The sequence below is a fragment of the Artemia sp. Qi Xiang Cuo genome, chromosome 15, assembly GCF_049724085.1.
Source record: "Artemia sp. Qi Xiang Cuo chromosome 15, ASM4972408v1, whole genome shotgun sequence".
Classification (NCBI taxonomy): Eukaryota; Metazoa; Arthropoda; class Branchiopoda; order Anostraca; family Artemiidae; genus Artemia; species Artemia sp. Qi Xiang Cuo.
Window position 1 is genome coordinate 31,529,444 of NC_142808.1, and position 26,071 is coordinate 31,555,514.

The 26,071-nt window shown below is 36.0% G+C and overlaps 1 protein-coding gene across 3 annotated transcripts in view; it reads right to left on the reverse strand.

Annotated features, from left to right (window-relative positions):
- The window catches only part of LOC148943552 (GATA-binding factor C-like), a 61,797-nt gene extending 37,179 nt beyond the window's left edge, over positions 1-24,618 (reverse strand). The window contains exons 1-2 of one of the 3 annotated variants that reach the window (XM_089101504.1): positions 24,315-24,618; positions 3,680-4,138 (exon numbers count right to left, since the gene is read on the reverse strand). In XM_089101504.1, the coding sequence (XP_088957630.1) occupies positions 3,680-4,138; positions 24,315-24,528 (673 nt within the window). In that variant the 5' untranslated portion in view covers positions 24,529-24,618. Of the gene's footprint in view, positions 1-3,517; positions 4,139-9,708; positions 9,850-24,314 lie in introns of those variants that run through there. The other 2 variants (XM_089101502.1, XM_089101503.1) reach the window with 2 other exon arrangements.
- Between the last annotated feature and the right edge of the window lie 1,453 nt (positions 24,619-26,071).

Sequence of the window (26,071 nt, forward strand, 5' to 3'; positions counted from 1 at the left end):
TACATTCAGTCATTCCTTATGCCTTACTTAATTGATTTTCTCTAGTTAAATCGAATTTATCGATCTTGTTTCTACACCATTCGTTTGCTGGTTAAATGCTTTTAAATACATATTGTTATCAATAAAAGCAATATTTTGGCAATGAACTACGGTGCTTAATAGTTTGGGTGCATTTTAAAATTTTCATAGAAAATATTGCATATAGTTCTGGAGCACAAAGTTCTGGTAAATCAATTTGTAAGTCGAGTTCTCAAAACGTTTCTGAGAACTCTGTAAGTAGACATTTTAATGATAATTCTAGAACTCTTTAAGTAGATAGTTCTCAAAACAGTTTTGAGGATTCTGTGTTTTCATAACATTTTTGAAAGTTCTGGTAAACCAATTTGTAAGTAGAGTTGTAACTAGAGTAGCAGTAATAATGGAATATTTTAAGACCCAACTCCTGAAATAATAGAAAATTTTAGCAAATCACAAAATTATTACAATTTTTTCTAACTGTATCGTAGTTTGAGCTATGCATGTAGTATTCATTTATTACTTTGCTTTGACAATCAACCCTACCCTCTCCCCCTACCCCCTGGCAAAAATCTTGCACGCATGCAAGTCATTTATATGATCCAATACACTGCGATTTTGTATTTTTTACCGTGTTACCCTCATCTAATAGTGTAAAAAAAATTATATTTTGAAATTAAACGGAGAATTTTAGGATATGGGACAGACCCCATGAGCAATTAAGTAATATGCCATAAGACCACCCAAATTTATATTTCATTCTTATTTTCATAGCCAATTATTAAGATTTTCTAAGAATTTCCCTCACAATTATCTAATAGTTTATGAGGCAGCGGAAACAGGAGTCAAAACTCGATAGCGTCTAATTTCCTTCCGAATGGTCTAATGCCCACTAGAAAAACTGATAAAAATACAAAAGAACCTTCAAATTAAAATTTCAACCCAATAAACCACCCATATGTGTGGCCCCCCGTGTCGTTCGCGTGCGATCTATATGGCACGAATTTAAGTGGTTTTATCTCCTATTCCATCAATTCTAGATCATATAGACCCGCATTTCTCAGATTTCATATATGTTGCTTCCGACTAATCTTTACAACAGTGTATGTCACTAATACAAACGCACATAATTAAACAGCCAAACGAATTGGTTTAGCCCCCCACCCACCCCCTGAAAATTAGAAGACTTCCAATTTTTTAATATTTTTTTTCAGTAACTTTGCTTTCTGAAACTTCTAAATTTACCAAGAGCAAAATTCTGCATACAGCTCTTACAAAATTTTTGCACTTTCGCCTTTTTTCTTTTTTATGATAGATGTCTGCACAATAAAGAGATGCATATTATGAAGTTTTGTTCATGAAAACAAGAGAATAATAATTATAATAATGGTGCACATACACCAGCAGGTTTGTTTCTAAAGTTGCTGAACTATTGCGAAGACCTGATGATCTTCTTAGAAAATGCAAAACGTTTGGTGGCAGCCCCAGGTGCATCAATTGGGAAGGGGGGCTTGTCCCCATTAATTTTGAAATATACCTTTTTCTTGGATATTTTCATTGAAAGATCGGCATTTTCAGGGATAATTTTTTAAAACAGCAATTTCGAAAAACAATCGCTCCCCTAAATTTTGTGAATTGACGCCACTGGCCAGTCTGACTGATTAGAATGATGTCACCAATACCCCTATCCAAGTTTCAGGTACGGCTTCTTCTGTTTTGTAAAAAACTGCCTTACCGAATGCTTGTACGAATTCTGCCGGTACATTATGCTCTGAATCTTCGAATGAAATTGCCAAACAGAGACATTTGGAAATCTACGGACGCAGTCAATATCTTGTGCCAAACTGCGTGAAAATCCTACTGCATGAAAAGTCTCGAATGTTCAAGTTCTTTTGTGAGTCGAAATAAGATTTGAAACAATTCTTGAAAGTGTCTGTAAAAATTGGGGCACAACAGACCTCTTTTAAAAGTAGGTATAGCCTTGCCCTCGCCAAGTACTATTAATTTCTTGTGTTGCAAAGCATGATATTTGGCTTCCATGTGCTCTAAGAGGCGTTTTGTGCTTGACATGGATATTATGATCAAACCTTCAGAAGGGAACAGCAAAAACATCAAAAACACATTAAAAATCTATTAATTTGTATTTTCTAACTAGCGAGTTCGAAAAGACCTTTGGGAAGGGAGGGAGGGTCAAACTCCGTCAATCCTTCCCCTGGATACGGCGGTCTTGACTGAATATAATTTTTATTAGCTGGAAAATACAACTTTTTTTATTGTTATAAAGTTCTCTACTTCTTACGGGTCTCTTCTAGGAGGAGGGTCCCTTCACAGCTTTCTCTGTAGACAACCTTGAATATCAGAATGGTTTCTAGGCATTCAAATTTAGGAAAGAAAGGACCTCAATTTATGGAGAATTAAAGACTTTCCAATGATCGATTTGGAAAAAAATAGAAAAAATTAAATCATGGCATGCTGCTGTAATCTTATTAGTCTATAGTAATGTAATTATGCATATAAACACAGTCCAGGAAAGTAAACCAAAACTTGTTTCTTTTTTTTTGTTTTTTTTGGGGGGAGGGGGATTACCAAATAACCAAAAATTAGCAAATCATATAAAAATTACGCAAAGAGTGCCCGGTCCTATAGCCTTCTCTACTGGGCACCTGCTAAATTTGAATATCTTTACCTTAGTGTGCATTTGGAAGCCAGAGAAGAAAACGACGGCATAATGCTACATCTACCCTCTAAAACTGCATTTTATCGTGAATGGTTTAATATATCATAAATTGAAAAATATTTTACTTAAAAAATACTAAAAGAAGCAAAGTTAATCCAGCCATCTCCACAAGGGCTAAAAGCATACATCTAACTTAAAAAGGTTGGAAATGTAAAAAAATCCTGTTTTGTTTTTGTTAGCTAATATTTTGGGACTGTACTTTACGTCGAATCGAGCTGCTCGAAGGGATTTATCAAATTAATAATTTTTCTGATTTTTTAGTTCATTTATTTCTTCCAAAAAAGTTCTTCCATTGAATTAAAGGAGAAGGACAAAAAAAAACTCCATAAAAAACAATAGATATCAATGGTCTTGAAAATGGGAATGGCCCTTCTCTATATTCTTACATATAGCTTTTATTAATCTCAAAGACTTAGCATTTTCTTTCAAGAGAAAACTGAATTATAAAATGGATTCTGTATCCATAAAATGGATGCCTGAATCTGTCTCTACGGCCTTGGCAGAAGTGAGACGGACCTTAGCTTTTCTATACTTTGCATTTAATTCTGTTTAACATTAATACTCTAGTATCGTTACTCTTATACATGTCTGATTAGGTTTTTAGCACAAATATAATTTCAAATTTACCACGTTTCATCGATAAAATGCAGCTTACTACATTGCTGATAATGCTGTTAAATTGTGCATTTTACTAATCAACTGAACTAAATTAGTGAAATTTTTTCCGTCACCAAATGTAAGCAGTGCTCTATAAGGTAGTCTTACCGGCACTTGACCTCGTTTTCGTTCTGGCTCTTGCAGTTTGAAGTGACTTAGAATTAAGTGCCGCTGCAGCACCAGGGTGAAACCCATATGCAGCAGGATGTAAATCCCCATTATAATAACCTGACCCTGTTGCATTCCCTGGGGATGGGTAAGGAGATGTACCTTCTCGGGGCTTGGTGACAGCACAAGCTGAAAAGGATCCATGAAAGCTACCAAAAACCATTCCTGCTGTTTTGCTGAATTCAGAATTTAATCCACAAAGTCCTTGAGTCTTCAAGTCAATAGGTGCTGTTCCACCATAACCTACTTCTTCTTTACAGTTCGCTTGTTCTATTTCTGAACTACTGTCATCAGAAGAAGGACTTCCATTTCGTTGAATTAACTGATTATTTGGTAAATCGGGATTTTCATCAGGGGGTGTTGGTGGAAAGAAACTTGACGGTGGACTACCATGAGGATGACTTGCTTTATATGATGGCGACGTCATGGAAAAGTGAGTGCCCCATCCTGGATGACCTTGGTGAGCATTAACTCCCATCATAGACTTTGAATCACTCTGCAACCAAGGCGTCAGCATGTGAGGAGAAGGACGGCACATTTGAGAACCGCTGAGACGAGCAGCTAAAAAGAAATAAAAGCCATAAACTAACTAAAATACTTTTTTAAATATTTCACACCACCACAGCGGTGTGAAGCTATTCTTAGAACTAACTAGGCTACTAAATTATAAAACTTAAACATACCTTGCTTAAACACATACACATAAAAAGAAGAGATTAAATGTTGTTAATTCTTTTCAAAAGTCGAGTCACCACTTCATATTCGGGAAGAGGGGCAAGACTAATTTGAGATTTTTTTTTACTATTTTGATAATCTTTTATGAATAAATTGAGGAAATAGCGAGGATATTTGTCTTAAATGGTGAACAGGTAAAACAGAAAAAAAAACACTGAACAGAAAATGAGAATTTCAGGGACCCGTTTCCAAAAAAAGTATACTAAATTACATTTCCATATGTTGTTTTAAAGCATCTGAATGACATAGAAAAATGGGTTTACGCGGTTAAATTCAATTTTACAGAGTATATTTTAAAAACTATGTGTTCTTTTAAAGGAATGCTGAGTTTCACACGTATTTTGCAAATGCTAAATAAATTTATTTACATATTCGAGTAAGATGTCAAATTGTGAAAAAAATTTGCAAATTATAATCATAAAATTTGCATGTTTTACGACCATGGTTGACATTCTATTGAATAGAAATCTGGGAACCCGTTTTCATTTTACTCGGCGCCGTTTTTTGAAAAGGCAAATGTGACTGCTTTTATGGCCCCAAACTTTGACGATTTTAAGAGACAACTAACGACACATTCAACCATCTTACAACCGGGTTTTTGGGGACCAAAACTAAATTTTTGTTTGACTAAGCTGAACACCATGTACGGACCACAAAAAAACTCATTAGACGACAGTCATTGTACTATGGGCGCCAGGATAAAGCCATGCAATTGAACGGTTCTGTGAAAAGTACTTCGATTGCGAATACTAGTGATTATTGAGGTGGCCTTTCCAAGTTTAGAACCGCTAGCAAATTTAAAATGTTTTTTTTGCAATGATGATAGCGAAATGGGATGTCTTTTGTTCACAAAAAAGTAAATTACATTTCTCGCATGGCTTTTATAGACTTTTTCTCTCAATAAGCATGAGCAAACTTGATGCTGGTGCGCTAAACTCACTTTGACTATCCTAAAGCTTAGAATCTGAGGGGAAAAAAATGTCATGTCCGAAATGCAAAGGACGTATCTTAGTTTATTTTTTATATGACTAATATTTATCAAATTTATTTTTTCCCTAGTCACATAAGCGTTTTTTTTTCTTTTATAAATTACAAAAGATCGGGTGAAATGAATTCATTACCTCTAGCTCTACGATTACCTAAATATAACCTTATGCATTATATGCTAAAATTCATAACATAATACATTTTTTCGAATTCACCCCTCTCCAAAATAAATACGTGCATGCATATCTTCATCTAAGTATCTTAAGAACCGAAAAAAAGATACAGAAAAAAGCCGGACGATCGAGCAAGCTCATACAGCATGCTGGGCCAAAAAGGGTGGGCTATAAACCTCAGTGTAGTAATAAATTTAACCCAACACCTTCTGAATTTATGCTGACCTCAGCGTACAAGGGAGGTTTCCACCCAACCCCCAGAAATATTCGGCTTTCTTACGATATTTCATTTAATATGCAGGCCAGCAGGTACAAAAGGAGTGCTCATCCCGCTCCCAGGAATCTAAATGTCAGTAGATTTTCGTAAATTCTTTGATTTCATACAATTCACATGCTTCTGCATTTTCAAAAATGCGCTCTCTTTTCCAAAATACACCCCCACTCTGCTTCTGCATATGTGTCTGTCAATACTATAAAATAATCACTGTTGGTTTCGATTGAACCTGTACCTAAAGAAGTAATTAATTTTTGATTCACAGCTTCGCTACTGTTATTTAATACATTTTCTCTTTTACGATTACAAGAACTCCGGGCTTAAGCCCAAGAATCCAGATTCAGTAGGCACAACATTTTTTTCCTTTTTTTAATTCAAAAGCAATCGATACTCTAAAATCGTATCAAGTTTCTACTAAAAGTTTTTAGTTATTCGACTAGAGAAACTGGTATTACAAGTTGGGAACCCCAGACGAAGTTACTTGTTTCAAAACCCATTTAATCGTTACATTGTACAACAATTAAATTTTGAAGACATGAGGTTTTAACAAAATCTCCGTACTAGTCTTGCTGGGTTTCCTTGTGGAAAAATCAGAAGCGGTTTTAGGCCTCATAATCTGGGGGAGGGGAGGGTATACCATAGAAGTGTAAAATATAAAATGAAAGGAATTTAGTTTCAGATGTCAAAAAATGGGGGAAGACAGCTGCCCCCTAACCCCTGCCCAGGCCTAAAACCACCACTAAGAAAAATAAGTCACAGATAAGAAATAAACCGAGTCAAGACATAATGCACGACAGTAGAAGGTGATAAATTGTTACATAATTATAAACAAATTCTGCTCATCGGCCAGGTGAGAACCAGTAAATTTTCAGGACAGGCAGAACTTCCCCTTGTAAGAAAACGTAAGGACGTTGACAATCTTCAGCTCTTGGGGCAAGTTGATTTAGCCGGTTATATTCCTGCGATTCAGTTCTCACAGTTTCCCCCATGGGGAAAAGGGCTACAGTCAGCAAATAGACAGACTATTCCAGATTTAAACACGAAAGCTGAAAATAGTTGCACGATTGCAAACAAATTCCTTGAGTTTCACTGATTTATCCTTTGCAAACAGTTCAATTTTCAGGAAAGCTATAACTTCGCCTTTACAGGGGGGGGGGGCTGGTTGTGATCCAATTCAAAACAAACTATTAGAACCCTGCCACGTATTATGGACTTGGATAGTTATTTTCATCATGTAAGTAAAAAAAAAAACAGAGACAACAATAAATGAAAAATGTAATTTCTTTGACGTGGAGGCAGCAGGAGCAACATTGTTCCGCAATTACAAACAATATTCTGCTATTTTTGTCCATGCACCGGTGAAAAATCGTAAATCTTTCTAGCAGGCAAATAATGCCCTTATTTTAAACAATTGGTTCTTTCGGGCAGCCTTAAGGGTCGGCGCGCATTGGCGACTTTCATTCATAGAACCCTTTTGCAATAAATAAATGTGAATTTAGCCGATTCTTTAGAAAAGGGCCAACACCTAACGGGTTAGTGCAGCATAAATTATTGACCTGAAGGCCAGAAGTCCGTAACACAAACAACGGAGAAATTCCCATTAAAACACCAATGCTCTGGTCGGTGCTTGCTTATGTTTCTGAATATGGAAGATGTTCTTAAGTGCATTTTAGTCTGAACGTCAAATTTGCTTCAAGAGTATCACTTAGTGCTCGATGAAGCAAAAAGGTACTTTTATTCTTTGGATCAACCATTATTTATTGGGAATATCTGTCTACAGGCTTAAAAGTCAATCAAGCACTTTGATACTGAGAACTACAAAAAGCAGTCTCAGTCAAATTGGTCTCTGAGAGGCTAAAATATTCTTCTCGATCCCAAAAATTTCGATATATTTGTATATGCAACCAGACTCACGGATATTGTTTGAAAATGTTTAACAGGACGCAAACCTCAAATTCACGAAAATGTGGCAGAAGGGGGGCAAAACGTATTTTTCAAAACCTGGGGGGAGGGGGCATTTTGTTGTTATTTTTTACTTAATGTATGAAAATTTACCACAAAAAAGTTTTTTTTATTTAGAAATATCCCAAAAAAGGAATTTTTAAAAATCTAGTTGATTCATTGTCGATTCATTTATGAGCAACATTACGTAGGTGAACGTCAAATATTGGCTACGGAGAGAGAAGGAGGTTAGCGGATTATTCTGTGGTGGTATTCTGTGGTGGGTGCCTCAAAAGGTGCATTTCGGGTCCTATTTATCCAACTTCCTTGAAAGGTCATGAAACCCACAAAAAATCAAAATAGAGGAATAGGAGAGGGGCACTTTAACACCTAGCCTCCCAATTATGGAAGAACATCTTTGGAATGAGTGTGCAATATAAGTGCTGAGGGGATTACAGCTCCCGTCTTATAGTGAAATGTTGTGAATATAGGAAAGATTATATTCACATGTTTACTAAAAATGCCCTTTGGGCTCAAATCTTCAAACTTTCCGTAACCTTTTTTCACGAAGGGGTTCAGAATTCCAGAAATAATGTATACCAGGTGGCGCCTGCCAGGTGCTGAGAAAGTGTACCAAGTATTGTGGGGACTGTGCCACGTGTAGCGGAATTGTGCCACACATGCTAGAACAGTGCGGAACATGTAGCGCTCAGAGATATACACCAGGTGGCGGCAACTAAGAGATACCTCGGTACTTCCTACCAGAATGGTGAGCAAAGGACGAGATTTAGCCCCCTGCAATCCATTCATTTTAAGGAAGATATTTGGACTATGCGTGCGACATCTCCAAATTTTTGGACTAGGATAAAACGGGTTGGTGACATCCACTAAGGACACTATTTGTCCGTGGACACTCCAATTCCTTAAAAGAATTTTTAAATTACAGACTGAAAATCTATTATTGTCAATTTTACTCTTTCCCCCTCCTCAGTCTTTGCGGTAAAGTTCTAAATGGCTATTGTTAAGATGAATACTCTAACGCAAGAGCAATGCGGGCCATCATTTAACTTTTTTGAAACAGAATACTTCAAGGATCTAAAAGTTTATTTAATTGTATTTGCTTTAATAAATTGTTTATGTATATTAGCTTTACAATACAGTCAGTAAACAAAACACCTGTAACCATATATTTTGTGCATTCTAAAATGTTTCAAGAAGATGGAAAGTTAACTTTCAATGTAAACCAGGACGACAATTTGTGGAAGAGGAGGGGAGGCGATTGTTTTTTGAAAATATATTGCTTATATTGTATTGTGCTTATGTAGTATTTTGCTTATATTGTGAACACCCTGCATTTTGAAAATATCTCTTTTTCAATGTTTTCATTGAAGGACATCTTTTTTGGTATTTTCATTGAAAAAAGAGCGAAACCCCCCCCCCCCTAGATTTTCAAAAGTTTTCGCCCCGCCCGCCACTTTTTGGTGAATTAACAACACTGAGCGTACAGTGCGAAAGTTCAGAGGGGACTGGCATATATATATATATATATATATATATATATATATATATATATATATATATATATATATATATATATATATATATATTACCTGTATATTGGTATCATGTATTGGTAAACATTGGTGTTTAAATTTTCTCAGGATTGAGTGGTGCAAAACTGGAAAATCCTGTTCATTCCTAACAGTTGACAACCTTGGACATCCGAGAAACCAAGGTCGTATCCAGGGGGGGGGAGGTTACCCGGTTTGAACACCCCCCCCCCCGAAATTTTTGACCGAGTCGAAAATAAGTCGAAAATTAGTAAAACCTAGGTAAAAATCAGTAAAATTAGTCGAAAACTGAGTCAAAAATTAGTACCCCCCCCCCCGAAAAAAAATCCTGGATCCGCCCTTGCGAGAAACTCTTCAAAATGAGAATTAAAACAAGATTATAGTTTTAAGACAGATAATAAAATGGTCGGTAAATATTCTCACAATGCCTAACCAAGAATAATATCTTACCGTTAACATACGGTTCGTTAACATAACTCCAACCTGCTCCGTTATTCTGTGTATATGGTTCGTTAACATAACTCCAAGCTGCCCCATTATTCCATGTATGGTCAGTTGACCTCTCCATTTATTTTAAATCCCCCTTTTCGATTAAAGAATCCGTAAAATTACTTCATCATCTCTCTTAAACCTCTGCTTAAACACTGACCATCTAACAAATTAAAAAAAAGAAAATCATTGGTGCACGCTCAATTAAATTGAATAACACTTAGTTTTTGAATATCAATTGGGTAATTCCCTTGAGAAAGAACTTGGATAAACTCGTTCAAAGTATCTGCTTGGGAGGCTGAAAATTTATTCACAAGAATGAATCACTCCTTTAAAACTTGAACCTAACTCTACAATTACTACACGCAGAGCAATCTCCATTTAGACAGCGACTACCAGTAGAAGATTTATTATAAATTTAACAGAGGGTGGGATATTGGGACTGGAATGAGTCGTGGGGTGCAAAAATCACTGGGGTCAAGTTTGTCCGGCAGCAGCTCATATGAATAAAATATCAAACTAGATGATTAAACTGTAACACTTAGATTTGCCATGAAATAAACTCTGGACTTGTGCACGTGACAATTATAGAGTCTAAATGGAAAAAAACTTTAATGTATGAGATGAGTGAGATGAGATGAATGTATGAGATGAGTTGTCTCAAAAAGAAGAGAAAGGTTAACAAAGATATATTTTAAGTAATAAAAACATTATTTGCGTCGTTGAATGACTTTGTATAATACGAATTTACAACTTGCATCACATTGTGTTCCGACTTTTTACTCAGTTTGCAATAATTTTGCCTAGCCTACTCAAACAAAAATTAGAAAAAAAAGTAAAAGTGAAACAAGCAATGTGTGAGGGTCAATGAAGTCAATTGAAGGGTGGGGCATGTATTCCCTAAAATTTTGACCCCCTCCCCTAACAAAACATGTCAAACATGCTGACACACATAAATACTATTTTGGCTATGTCAAGGCAGTACCCAGGATTTTTTTTCGGAGGGGGTTTTACTGAAAGATTTTTTTTCGGGGGGGGGGGGAGTCACACAAAAAAACTCAAAAAACGCATATACAAAATTTATTTGTATCCATTTTTGTTACGTTTTTCAACGTGAACATTTCAACGTAAACAGTCAAACAAACATTTCGGGGGGGGGGGTCAAACCACCCTGCCTCCCTCTGGGTACGGCCTTGGGCTATGTCTAGAAATGAAAAAAATGAAAAGAAAGCAGGGATTTACAAAGGCTATGTCACTGACCTTACCAGATAATTTTGCTTTAGTCTATTTATTTATTTGTTACGGTAATTAATGAGAAAATTGGTTTGAGTTTCATTGTGAAATGAGTCAAAAAGGCACGCAGCCAGGAGGGAGAGCAATAGAGGCAAGGTAGCCAAATTGTAGGTCACGGGCAAATCCCCGCTTTTTTAATATGAGGCTCGTGAACAAGTCATTGCTGTCAGACCTTAAGGTCAGGGGCGTCGTTAAGGGGGGGGGGGGTACTTGCCCCATCCAACAATGTGGAGAAAAAAGTATTATATATCACGTGCCTCTTAACTATCAGGATATGGACCCCCTCTTGCCCCCCTCCAATCAAAATTTTGGAGATTTGCCCCTGCTTAAGATTGTAGGCTAACCTAATATTTTCACACTTCCAAGATAATTGCTAAAAACCGTTTGCTATGTTGTGTCCAAGTGATGATCAGCAGGAGAATATAGATCAAGAAGATCAAAGAGGGATTACACACACTGCTCAGTTAATCTTCCCTTTCAGAACTGATTAGCAAATCTCAGAAGTGTGAAAATATCAGATACGCCTTTTAGGAGTGAAAACGACAATACGTTTGTACAACTTGTTTTCTCCTAATAGTTAATGTGAAAGGCAAGCAAGAACAGTTTTAATCTTCCTAATTTGTGTTGCGGCCCTCAGTATTAACTTATTGCATGCAACTTTTACATTAAGCAAGATAGGCTACCCCTGACATATTGGATGTCGACGATAGATGCTTCGTGTGAACTATTGCCCATAGACACTATAAAAATTTAAAGATCGAGAAAATGAAAAAGAACTGATTGATCCAAGTTAACTATTTTGACTTGAAATGAATAACGGCATGCTGGGCCGTCATTACATTCATCATTCAAGAATTGCTTGTAAATCAGTAGTTGACGAACTAAATCGCAATTGGTAATCCGTTGGAGTTTATAGCCCGATAAATGAAGTGCATTCCTTGATTCTTTATTTATTGACATCATAGCGGTTGTCCCGCTGTGGCCTAACACCTTGTAAAGAATCCTCCCTAAACGAAAATGGAAAGAGTTGCGAAGTAGCAATCAACTCTTTAAGGCTGAATATAAACGACCTATTAACAATAACCCTTTTTTTGCTTTAATATTGTTTGTGTTGTCAACTTATATGTCCAGAAAAGAGATTTCAAGTTCACCCCCAATAGGAGAATTGTGAATGGACAGGAAAACGCTAAAATGGTAAGAGCTAGAAAGGAGATTTATCGGGAATCTGAAGCGGCATCTACTCAACAATAATAGGCTAGTATTTATGAAAACCTACATTTGTTTTGTAAAAAGTGAATCGTCCACCAATGCTGTATCCAGGGGTTAGGTGGTATGACCCCCCCCCCCAAAAAAAAACAAAATGTTTGTCCGACTCGTAAAAAAATGCAGCAAAAATGCATATAAACAAATTTTTGATGCGTTTTAAAAGTTTTTTTACACCCCCCCCCCGAAAAAATCTCTTGTACCCCCACGGAAAAATTTCAGGATACGGCCCTGTCATCCACACATATCTTAATAGCCTAATAGGCCCATTTCGTTAGTCATGAAACTACTGAAAACATTACAAGGCAACATATTTATGCAACAAATTGCATTATTGTATTTATCTGAGGCAGGTCCGCTTTTTGGAGGAGGGAGGGGGGGGGTGCTTTCAAAACCATGTCCCTCTGAAATTATTATTTTTTCTATACCTTTTTTAATTTTCTATTATTATTGTTGTTTTCTAAGATATGTTCCCCCTCCCAGGAAATAAAATCCAGCTCTCGTTTTGCTTCATCGGAGAAGGAAGCCATTAATAGTTTATTGCGAGATCACTGACAAGTATAAAAAATAACGTAGGGCTTAGGCTATATTTTCCCCTCCTCTCCCTCTCCGTGGGCGTGTATGGATATAAACGTCACGCACTTTGTTTAATAGTTAAGACCGAATGGTAATCAAAATTGTCAGTTTCTAATTTTAAGTGGAATTAACGTCGAGTGCGACTGACCCTTGCAGATGATAGTGCGTATAGGGGATTTAGATCAAAATAAGATCGATGTCCTTGTGATTTAATGGCTCAATTCACTTTTCTAAACATCAACAAAACTACTGTATTGACAAGTCCGTCAATTTGACGCAACACAAACTTTAATAATCGAAATTTAATGATTTTTTGTACTCAACCCAGCAATATATTTGTCACGTCATTTTCAACCAAAATAGAGTCTCAATTCTCTCAAGCCCTTTCTTCACTATGTTTATTCTTAGGTCAACATACTATTGACTACCCTATTTTAAACATATTATACGCATTTTCCAGTCAAAATGTCAATACAATAGTTGTTTTTTGACGATGTAACGTTTCATATTTTCCGTAGGAACTCTCTAAGGATAGTTTTTGGTACCCCTTTGACTCACCGTATGTCAAACAATAGATGTTAAACAATAAATGTCAAACAATAAGTTGCACGAAAAGCGTGGTTCGACCCCACTTTCTATTAAATTAAAAAACAATCAGCGTTTTCGACTGAACGTGAGGAGCAATATTACACATTAAAACGAACAGAGATTATTTCGTATATGAGGGGGGGGGGCGGCTCCTGCATCAACCCTTGCTTATTATGCTAGAATCTTCTAGTGCTTCAAGAAAGCTTCTTATTCCATTTGAACGGCCCTTGTGTTTCAGGAGTCGTTCTTAAAGAATTGGGCTTAAAAGTCAAATTTTAGCGTACAGAGCGAGGGACATTCCTCTCATATACGGAATAATTTCTGTTCGTTTTAAGTTTTAATGTTACTTTCAGTTGAAACAACCTGTATTTTTTTTTATTTAATTTCTGATCGTTCTTCAAATCTGACAAACCCACCTCCTCTCTCCGTGAAGATTCACCTTCGGAAAATCACTTCTTCACGAAAAATTCTCTCGCAAAAAAAATGACCCCCTTCCGAAATATTTCCCCCGGGCCATACCCTCCTTGTTGAAAATTCCCTCTGAAAAATTCTCCTTCCTTTTATTTGAGTTTTTAAAGTCAATTTCCTCGTGTTTTTTTTTAATCATGCCGGGAATTTCTTACTCCGTGGAGAATTTTACCATGAAAATACCCCTCGAAAGAATGTCCACGAAAATCCTGGACATTTTCCTATGAAATATCCCCTCGAAATAACAAATATTATATGTAAACAATGGACAAATTCCTTAACTTTTGACCGTTCTACCCCACTCCCTCCGTATAAAATTTAACTTGAAAAATTCCCCGTGTAAATTTTCCTACCCACAGAAAATTCTCCCCTTGAGAAATCCCACCCGAAAGATTTCCGTAGGCTATATTATACAATAACAAATACTATATGTTAACAAGGGGCAAATTTTATGGCTTACTCTTTTCCCAGAGGCTATCTCTTTTCCCAGAGGCTATGGGGGTCATGTCATCCCCAGAGGCAGTTATTGGACTTTTAAACTATACTGAATCAAATGGCTATCTCAAAATTCGGATCAGATGTCATTGGGGGGAAAAGGAGCGTGGGAGGGGTACCGGCTACCCTCTGAAATTTTGGCCACTAAAAAAGGTACTAGAACTTCCAATTTTTGATTAGATAAGTCTTCTAGTTTTCTAGGATCATTGGTTCGATACGATGACCCATGGAAAAAAAGAAGAAAAACAAATAGGCCTAAACAAATCTTTCTTCTGGCAAAAAAGCAGAATTTCCACTTTTTTTGTAGAGGGGCTTGAAACTTTTGCAACAGGGTTCTCTCACATACTGAACCTGAAGGTGTGATTTTCATTAAGATCGCTTATCTTCTTGGGGTTGTTTCCCCCCGTTTTTCAAAAATCAGGTAAATTTTCTCAGATTCGTAGCTTTTGATGGGTAACATTAAACTTAATGAATTAGTATTTCGCATATATTTAGAATCAGCATAAAAACCTAATTGCTGTGATGTATTAATTAAATTCTTGTTTTAGACTTTCAGTTGCTAATGGGCCCCAGTTGCTCCTTACAGTTCGTTGCCACGTTTGTTAATGAAAGAAAGGTCGAGATAGCTAGGATACGTTTACCTATGACAGAAAGCCCAAATATTGTGCTTTATGGTCATCTATCTTAGGCTAAACGAAAAGCAGGTCATCCCCGAATAAGGCGAGAATAGATCGTACACAAGGCCCTATTCAGGGGTAGGGTTTAACCCCCTCCCTCCCGAAATGTATGTCTGACTCGCAAAAAATTAATAAAAACAAATTGTCGATGAATTTTTAAAACTTTTTGTACCTCTCCCCCTGAAAAAATCCCTTCTTTAACCCCCCCCCCCCCCGAAAAAAAATCCTGGATACGACCCTGGTCATACAAAAGGATTTAAAGGAAATTCGACCTTCATAATAGGAATTATAGATATGAGCTTTAGATAGACTGAGGTAGAGGTATGAGCTTTAGATAGACTGAGGTAGAGGTGTGAGCTTTAGATAGACTGAGGTAAAGGTATGAGCTTTAGATAGACTGAGGTAGATCTTTGAGCTTTAGATAGATTGAGGTAGAGGTATGAGCTTTAGATAGACTGAGGTAGAAGTGTGAGCTTCAGATAGACTGAGGCAGATCGTTCGCAGCTTTGTTGGCCTCAGGCGACTTGATGCTGCAGGGAATTGTTAGTAGTAGTAGTAAAATACACTTTTGTTAATTTTCGGTAGTTTTTAGTAATTTTTGACGAGTAAATCGTATCCTGGGGAGGTTCAAAGTCTTGCTTAGGAGTATTATGAAGCCGCTGTAATCAAGTTGAAAACATATCCGTATTCAAAAATGTGTGATTCTGAGATTAAAATAAGAACCCATTTAAAAAAAAAACTAGGAAAATAGCATTCAGACACTTTATAAATAGCTTTAAAATATCTTCATTTTCAAAAAAGTACTCCAAAGTTAATTTAATAAACAGTGTTAAAAACTGAAGAAAGAGCCGTTTGCAGATCCATAACTGTCAAATTTTATTGCCAAATTTCGACCGTTTTGTATACCCCTTGAAACATAAATACTAAAAGTGTATTTGACTACCTTTAAACTGGATATTGTTACCATCCTAGTTAATTATATAACCATTTAAAGCGATTGCTTTTCTGAAACTCACATAAAAACATACAAGTTGGAAAATGTGACTATAGGTTGCCATAAATTATCCGTTGGCCATGAAACTCCCCGAGTCCACTTAAAATTCATTCAATTTTTGGTGTATCGTTGAACACATATTTTGAATAAAACAATAATATGCAAATTGTCATTCTTTCTAGCTACTGAAAAGGCTTTATTAATTTACCATCCGGTAAAACGATAAGGAAAAAGAGTATTGATTACTAGACTATGCCTAAAGAAATACACCAGTGGCGATATTTATTTAATGTTCTTGTAAATCGTAAATTCTTTAAATGATGTCATTTGTAGCGCAAGAATAAGTCCTGGACATTGGCGTAGCAGGAAAGATGCTACTAAATAAGTATCCATCGGCGTAGGGAGGGGGCAGGGGGGGGGGGGAAGCTGCCCCCCTTAGACCTTCAAATTTACATTAGATATGCATGTAAGTATCAGAATGAGTTTTAAGTAACTTTGCAACGAAATAAGATTGATTGATTCCTACTAAACTGAAAGTATAAACTGATGATTTTTTTTCTGAATGTCTTGAACATTAGAGAATGACAATTTTTAACATTTTTTTTAACTTTTTCTTAACAATTTTTAAATTTTAATGACTTTGTTATTTGTTAGAAAATATTTTAGGAAAAAATATTAGCAGAAAATATTTTACATGCTGTCAGAAGGTATCCATGTAAAAAAAGTTAGTTTTAAAACAACTTTAAAAAAGGAAGGTAGATGAAATAAATCTCATTTTGTTCTTTTAGGATTTTAACAAGAAAAATCTGTAATCTTCTGCTTTAAGCTAGTTTCAGCAATGTTGCCATGTGAAAAGCAACAAATTTTGATATTAGCAGTATAAATTTTATATTTTTCTTGCTATATAGGCCACGGTAGCCTTGAAATACAAACTACAACCGTAAATAAAATCTACAATAGCAATGGCACAATTAATTTTGTACATGTTACTTTAAATTCGTTGGCAACTTAAAAACCTTTACAGCCATATCATGACATTTCTATAGCTTCCAATAAATAAAAGGTATCACTACGTTTAATGTTTTTAGCAATAACTAAGGTAGAGAGGGGGAGGGAGAATATATAGACATCCATCCAAAGGAACAAAAAATGCAATGTGTATACTCATCATTTGACATGACATGTTTTCGATGAGTTATTTGTGTCTAGAAACGATTTTTTCAGCATAGAAACAAAAGCAGTAAGTTGAAAACAGTTATGAATAAACCCTTAATTAGATAGTAATATCTTTGACTAAATTGTTCCAAGTTCACTTATATTCACAAATGTCTGATTTGGTACAAAAAAATAAATAAATAAAACCGTGACTGATTACATATACCTAGCCCATCAATTCAAAACTTAATGGAATGTCTTATGAACTGACAAATAAAAAATGAAGCAAGAACCAATGGAATAGATGCATTCGGGATCTTAACTCCGAAATCTTAAGGTGTTTACGATTTTCGCCTGTACGACAAGATTTCCGGTGCTTGTGCACTATCTGGTACTCACCGCTATAACTGTTTCAAGGAAACGAGAGACAAAACCCACCAAACAGATATTTGCAATAGAGAAATGGAATACAAAGCGTGGTTTTCACTATGTTTACGATATTTAAACTGTTGGTTTTTGGGGTTTAGGGGGGGGGAAGTACCTAGGTTAGGCTACGTATTTAATATATGCTTTACCTCCCACCCCTTCCCCCCTAATGTGCAAATATATAGCCCAAATTTGTTTCTAAACTAATATATATTCATCCTATTTTATTATATTTCATTAGCATTAACCAAACTTCTTTTGTGGGTACCATATTATGCATAAGTACCAGATTTCCTTAGTAAGTACATAAAATGGAAAACTGGCTAGTGTCCATGTCAGTAGCAACGACACTTACTTTATTTTATTTTAAAAATCCTCCTTGAAATATAAGTACAAATAGTCAACAGGCCTACTCTGTTTTCCTCTTAAAGAACGTTTTATATTTTAAGCGGGAAACGGAGTTGAAGCCCAAAAAGTGTTGGCTAGGAAGTATAATGTAAAGCAGTAGTTGGCCTACAGAAGTCTTGTAAGTTCCATGTGTTGCCATAACAGAATTGTACGAACCTAGTTAAGCTTTAAATTGTTTTCGTCGAAAAGCATAAAAAACTGTCTGTGTCAAAATGCTGCTAGACAATGTCCAGGTTTTCTATAATTAGTTTTGATGTAGGTAATTGTCGGTTATTGGAAACACATTTAAGAATTACGCTTCAGTTACATCTCAGAAAACCGATTTCATAGCTAAAAAAGTGATGGATGATACAATGTATTGGACTTAGACAGAATACATTGGATTTGTATAATTTAGGCCCTATACTTGCACATTAAAGGGAGGGGGGGTTGGGTTGGGTTAAGTTACGTTAGGTTTCCATAATTTTGTTTCAAAGGCACTATTTTATCATCATGTTTTGTTTTTATTAATTAGGATCAACCTAACTTCACTTCTTGGGTGTTTCCAATAACCGTCAAGGACCGTGATCTATAATTAGGTTGGATGTCCCCCCCCAAAAAAAAAACATTTTGAAGGTTTCAAATGGGTAGATTAATGAATTCTTCGTTGTCGCCCCCCTTTAAGTTGAACATAAATTACCCGACCATCCTCTCCTTCAAGAACAGTCAATGGCGGCAATCCTGCAAAACTTAGAGGGATGGATTTAAAAATTTATTTTACAAAATCTACAGGGGCCAACTTTTCGGTTTTCTTTTAAATTTTTTGCTGAAAATATCAAACAAGGCATTTTAAAATAAAGATTCTCCAAAGAAAGATATTTCTCAAAATCTGGGGGGGGGGGTGATCTAGGGGGCACACACCCCTCTGTCCCAATCCCGATTGATGCTACAAAGAAGGGTATAGCAATAGCATGCGGTTTTGGCAAAACTGCGATATCTTCCTAAAAAAAAAAAAAAAAATACGCCTCTTATTTTAGGCGAGATCGCTACGATAAACGAATACACAAATGCGATATCTTTCTAAAAAAAAATATGCCTCTTATTACAGAGGTCTTAAATATTACGTCAAACCATACTGGTTTCAGTAGCCTAATACCACCTTAAAGAGGTTGCAGTACTTACATTCTATAAATTTTATTTGCTAAAACTTTACCCAATATGTCAGTATTTGCGAACAAAAAAGTGATCACACGTATACTAATAGGCTAATATTGAGTATCAATTAAGCTACACATAAAAACTTCACGATCACACAATACAAATATAATATAAATAACACTGAAAAATAAAGAGATCAAATAGAACACAAAATACGTATTATGAAACATCTATCTTTATTTTGGAAAAACCCTTTTGTTCCATTTTCTTAGCATAAGATTTACGTAGTATTTCATCCCTATATCTCATAATAGAAGAAAAGGAAAGACTGGGTAGATAAAAAATAAGTAGCGAGTAAAGATGATAAATGTATAAAATGGGCATAAAACACAATACTAACAGGAAAAAAGGAAATAAAGAAAGCCCAAAGCGAGAAAGGAAGTTCATTTACATTTAAACAAGCGACAACAGTGTGAATTAAACCCAAAGTCAGGACTTGCCAAAGAGAAAGAGAAAAAGTTGTAAGGAAAGGAACAATATGAAAAGAGCAAGTGTAAAATTATGGATTGAACTCCGAAATGATTTTTAACTAATGCGCAGTTGATGTTTTGTTTTCCAAAAAAAATCCCCCCGTTTCTCCGTTTCTAGGGCTATAATGAAAGAAAGTTATGATGGTTTACACAACTTACGAAAGAAGGATGACAAAATGTTTCTTTGCCATCAGCCTGGAGAAGACCGAAAAGAACGTAGTCCCGTAATGCGTTGGGAATCTGTCCTAAGAAAGAACTTAAGGAAAATTGAAGCTCTATGGGAGGGGGTTAAAACTGAAGCTTTCAACAGATTGGGATGGAGAAGCATGCATAGCAGTGTTGGCCTCGGGATATTTGGAGCTGCGGTTAGTTGTCTATAGTAGTAGTAGCATTTCATAACCTGTCCTGTATCTAAAGCAATTAATCCGATCAAACAAGCAAGAGACTATTTTTTTTCCTGTAAGAAGATTTGGTGAATTTGGAATTCCCGTGGTTATTATTACAATATGTTCTGTTAAATATTTTTGCGGCTGTTTTACTACTTCAAAGCATATTATTATGATGTTAAATATGGCTTAATACACAACTACGCAATGAATTTTGTTTTAAAGATAGATCAACTTTTGGTAGCAAATAGAATAAAAACAATCAGGCTGAACGAAGCTAAACGTAGTTAAAGCTTAAACTTTCCAGAAGCAAATCTTAAAATATGTGTTACAAATACAAGAAATTTCTTACGGTAAACATAAAATAGTGATTGGAGTCGTTCCTGTTTCCACACTATAACAAATTATATAAAATTTGTCCAAACTCTTTCATTTCCCATACAAAAAAAAAAAAAAAAAAAAAAAATCAATTTCCAAAATTTAAATTCCCAGCATGAAAAGACGCAAACAAAGGAGTGACAATGTTTATATTCGTCATTGCGTTCTGCTATGGAAATACTTCCTACTTTTATGGGGGGGGCTATCTAAATAGGTTTCATTATCAAATTTAACATTATTTAGCCATAGCTGTTTCACAGTCATGAGAAAAACTTTAAATTTAGTTACCGTCACCCAGGCAAATTGTTCAGTAATGTTATAGGCTACTACAAATTTTAATTTTTTGCCATTTGTATTGAAAATATCTATTACGTATTGAACAAATCTGTGTTTTTCGTAAAAATTCCATTACTATTGTCAGGGGCGGATCTCCTACATTTTTATTGGGGAAGGGAGGGGGGTCAATATCCGGATAGTCAAGGGGCATGGGATATATAATTATTTTTTTATCTGCATTATTGCGGGGGGGGGGGGACTGCCCCCTTCAAATGACACTCCTGACTATTGTCCAAAACAAGCAGCATTGCTTTTGACTTTTCTTCATTAAAATAGCAGATAAACGATGTATTATATAAAGTTAATTGACTAAACTGTTCACTTTTGCACAGTGTTCCTGTTCCATGGCTACTGCAAAACACAAACTCTAAAAAGAGCTCTTGGATATTACTCTAAACGAGCTTGGTTATAAACTCTACAGGATCTCAAACTTATTTCGACGCCGTACCCCTTTTTACCGACACAAAATTGTAGGCATTCCTTCTCAGTTACCGGTAAACTACAGCTAAAATATAAATACAATTGTCAGTTAAACGCTTGTTTTATTATTTTTGTTGGCCGGCCGCGTACCCCTTAAAAATTTGTGCGTACCCCCAAGGGGTACGCGTACCACAGTTTGACTTCCACTGCTATAGACTACCATAAAACCTAATGCAAATGAATGTAAACCGGACCTACATTGCAGGAAAACAAGTCTTGAAAATTTGCAAAACATCACTAGCTTACCGACGGGTTCTATTTTTTAATTTATTTGATTCAAAAGCTGTTAACCCACGGACAAAACAGATCAATAAAAGCAGTAAATGCCAGCCAAGCAACAGAGCAAACGGAAGGAAAACTAAAATGAATCACAGAGTTCGTGGTAACGAACTGTAAGTAAGGAGCGACCCGGCTCAATAGTAACTGAAACTCTAAAAAACTAAATTTTGATACCAATAGATACATCAAAAGAATCAGATTTTTATGCTGGGTTCAAATATATAAGTCTCATTAAGTTTATTCTTACCAATCAAAAGTTTCACGCCTGAGAAAATTTGCCTTATTTCCGCAAAAAGGGGGAAACACCCCTTAAGAGTCATAGATTTTTAATGAAAACCCCACCATCAGATCCAGCGTATCAGAGAACCCTACTGTAGACGTCTCAAGCTCCTATCTGCAAAAATGTGGAGTTTTGTATTTTTGCCAGAAGAAAGATCATGGATGCATGTTTATTTGGTTTGTTTTTTTTTTGTTTGTTGGTTTGGTTTCTCCCAGGTGTGATTGTATCGACCCAGTGGTGCTAAAATATCGTAGGAGGGCTCATTCGAACGAAAATTAAAAGTTCTAGTGCGCTTTTTAAATAAACAAAAAATGGAGGGCAACTAGGCCCCCATCCCACGCTCATTTTTCCCAAAGTTCCCGGATCAAAATTGTGAGACAGCCATTTTGTTCCATATATTCATTTCATTTCAACTAACTTTGAAGAAAAACATAACCCATTTGTACATTAAGCCACATATAGCCTACGAGTAACTTTATAATTACATACTTCCTAAGAAAGCATACAGGTAAAAGAAAATATTACTGTAATACGCGGCAAGCGTACAGAAATTGATTTCGGGTGGAAAGAGAGGGGGGGGGGTTGAACTTCAAATCACTAGAATCTTGATAGGAAGGCGAAGGTCCATAACCATTGCGTATGCAAACGCACACGGGGTTTTCAATGTTCGTTGAAATTTTTATTAGAAAACAGATTTTGGGCTTGTGAAAGAAGAGAAATCCAACGAATACTGGTCAATGAGACACAGCGACTATTTTCAGGATCGACATGTACACAAGGAAAGGGGAGGATTGTGGGTGATTTTAGAAGAAAAGGTGCGTCTGAGGGGGCCTGGTTGCCCTCCAGTATTTTTATTCACTTAAAAAGGACACTAGAACTTATAATTTCCGTTCTATTTGTCCTCTCCCGATATTCTAGGACCACTGGGTCCATACGATTATATCACCTCTGGGAAAAAATAAAATAAACACGCATCTGTGATCTTTCTTTTGGCCAAAAATTATAAAATTCTACATTTTTACAGATATGAGCTTGAAGTCTCTATAGCAGGGTTCTCTAATACTTTGCATCTGATGGTGTGATTTTCATTAAAATTCTTTGACTTTTATTGCGTGTTATAAAACTTGATATATCTATTGGTATCAAAATTCCGTATTTTAGAGTTTCGGTTACTATTGAGCCGCATCACTCCTTACTTACAGTCCGTTACCACGAACTGTTTGACCAGGGTAGATACCAAGCGATTGGCCACTTATGAAGGATATGCTAAACAAACAAATTTAGCACCATTAGATTGCGTGTTTTATGCTGTTTCTAAATATCATGACCACTTTTCTGACAATGCACCCCCCTCTTATTATGGTTCCAAACATAGCCCTAAAATATACTTCCCCATTAATTGGATCTTGTGATACGCCAAAGGTTCTTCGTTCAAACGGGTTTGTTTCACCTGAGTAAATTACAATAGAATGTGGATAAAATGTTACTTAAAATGATTTTAAAAAATGTATAATAATGGAAGGAAACATTATAACCTGATGAATAAAAACATGTTGCTTACTATTTGTGTCTGACTTAAAATTTCTGATTTCCTGACATGTCCTATTCTGTATCGTATTTTAAAGATTCATATAAATTCAAAGTGGAAATCAGTGGCATAATTTCATCAAAATCGGGGGGGGGGGACAAAGTTGGAGCCAATTTTTCCAAATCAAGGGAAAAATGACAATGTAGCCATATAGTACCGTAAAGGTAAGAATATATTAAATAAAACTAACTCGTTGCTGTGGATACGGCCTTGTGTGGATATTTGGATTATGAAGGCTTATCTTAGTTTTCACAAAATTTTTGAGGAAACTAAATTTCAGCAGGGGGCGGATAAACTGGGAAGGTGCAAACCGACGTCTGGTTTGCCCCTCCCCAGTAATTTGGGAAATTATGCCCCTGGTGGAAATTAAAGCCAATAATGGGAGACAAGTTTAAAGGTGAATCAACTAAAAAGAGATATCGGAAAATTCAAAAATATATGCAACTCAACTCTAATTCCCAAATTTCAAACAAAATGGTCAAAATTAATCATTCAGTCGTGGGGTTTTTATAAGAAGTTGAATAAATTGAGGGAAGATGTCTTCCCAGGGTGGGCAATATATAAAGTGAGAGAATTTTCTCTCACTTTGGTCGGCGCGGAGCTTCGGAGGGATGACGGGTTTGGGTATGAACATGTCCCTTTGGTTTACTTATTTAACCTAGTTTGGAATTAAGAGTGTGTTCAGGCTTTAATGGAAATATGATTTTAAGGATTAGTTGATCCATAGTGTTAAGGCTTTTAAATGTATATTGAAGTTAGTGATAATATTAGCCCTTTACAAGTAATTGTGTTAGCAATGTAATGTTAATAAAAACCAAATTATATCATACCGTGTGTATTATATGCAGACATCTGGGCTGCAGCGGCAGCAGCTTGATGGGCAAAATATCGCATTCCGGGAGGGCCTCTTTGGCCATTCACATCAGCAACCATTCCATGGCCGTGTATAGGATGGAAAAAACTTTCCATATCTTCTCCAGCACTTACATCACCTGGCCTTGCTTGGCTCTCATAATAATTTCTATAAGGTTCCATTAGAGCCATATTTTTGAAAGTTCGCACAGTAACCTCTTATCTGAACTAGTAGCAATAAAAATAATACCGGATCAACATAAGACTTAGGATCTTATCTCTTATCAGCCACCGTTCGTAAGTCGAACTACCGGGCAATGTTATCAGTTTAGCCGCTGTGAGATCTTGACCACGCCCTCTGCTTCTAAGAGATGATTCTCCATTTTCATTGGCTATTATTTGTCAGCATGGCTCCAAGTCCTTATAATCGCAGACGTGTGATTGGTCGAATCTTTTCTATGTTTGATAAGGAGTTGCGCTAGTGATTTTATCGTCCCATCGTAAGTCTAGAAGTTCAATGATAGTCTAAATTTATAGAATGTGTTTGAAGTAAGGTTGCAAATCAGATCTTGGAATCAAAATGTCAGATACCACAGTAATAATACTAACTTTAATTGAAAAGTCTTAGCATGGTAATAGAATTCTGAATTTTGCTTAAATATCGATTTGAAGTCGATTTCCCTCAATAAGCAAAACTTGATGCACAGAAATTAACAAAAAGTAACTATTTAAAAGCATAGTTGTTGGTTTAAATAAAAGTGTCTCTTTTGTGCTGTTTTGTCAGCGTTGTTGAAATAAAACTTAGAAACTCAAAATAATTAAAGAATAATAAATTGCATTTTCCACTTGTTATTTATTATTCTGGACTTGAAAAACAGGGAGACGTTGGATTTGTTCAAGATTTTAAAGAGAATACACGTGTGAATCATAAGCTAATTTTTCATGGAAAAGCCTGCTGACTTTTTCCTAGAATGCTGGCAAATTATTATAAATTTGCACACCAACTGCCACAATGCCGACGCAAGGACCTTTGTAGCAGGGGTAGATCCAGGATTTTCTTAGGGGGGGGGGGCAAAATAGGGGGCTCTGAAAACTTGCGTTAGGAGCAAGTTTATTTAACGCAAAATTGCGTTAATTAAGTAAATTACACTAGTTTAGACTACGTTAGGGGTGGGGCACGCGCCCCCCTCGCCCTCCCCCTGGATCCGCCACTGCTTTGTAGTAGTTAACCAGAAGCTCCAGTAATCAACAAATACATAGTTATTAAATTTGGATGATTTCAAGCTGTAGTAGGCTATATGTATTGGCACTTGTCAATTTATGAATAATTTAATATTATTATTATAGTTATGATTTATTATCAATAGAAATATTTATGAAGTGTATAGATCAGAATAGAGTACCGGCATGAACGCCCATAGGCTGAATTCCAGGGGGGGGCTTACCTGGTCTAGTTGACTCTTTTAATGTTATATAATAGAAATCTAAAAAAAAATTACCCCCTACCCTATGGGAGGGAGCGCCATCCAAAAAAATGGATACGTTCTGGTACTCTCAACTTTTCATGCGTAAATATTTTTCAAGGAGGGGACAGCCATCGATAATTTTATTCCTGGTCAAGGTTTAGAAAAGAAAATCATCCAAAAATATTTTTGCTTTTCTTAGTGTTGTAAAATATTGTTTTTTTAATGGACATGGAGGTTGATGCCTGACCTTCCCACTTTCACCCCAGTGT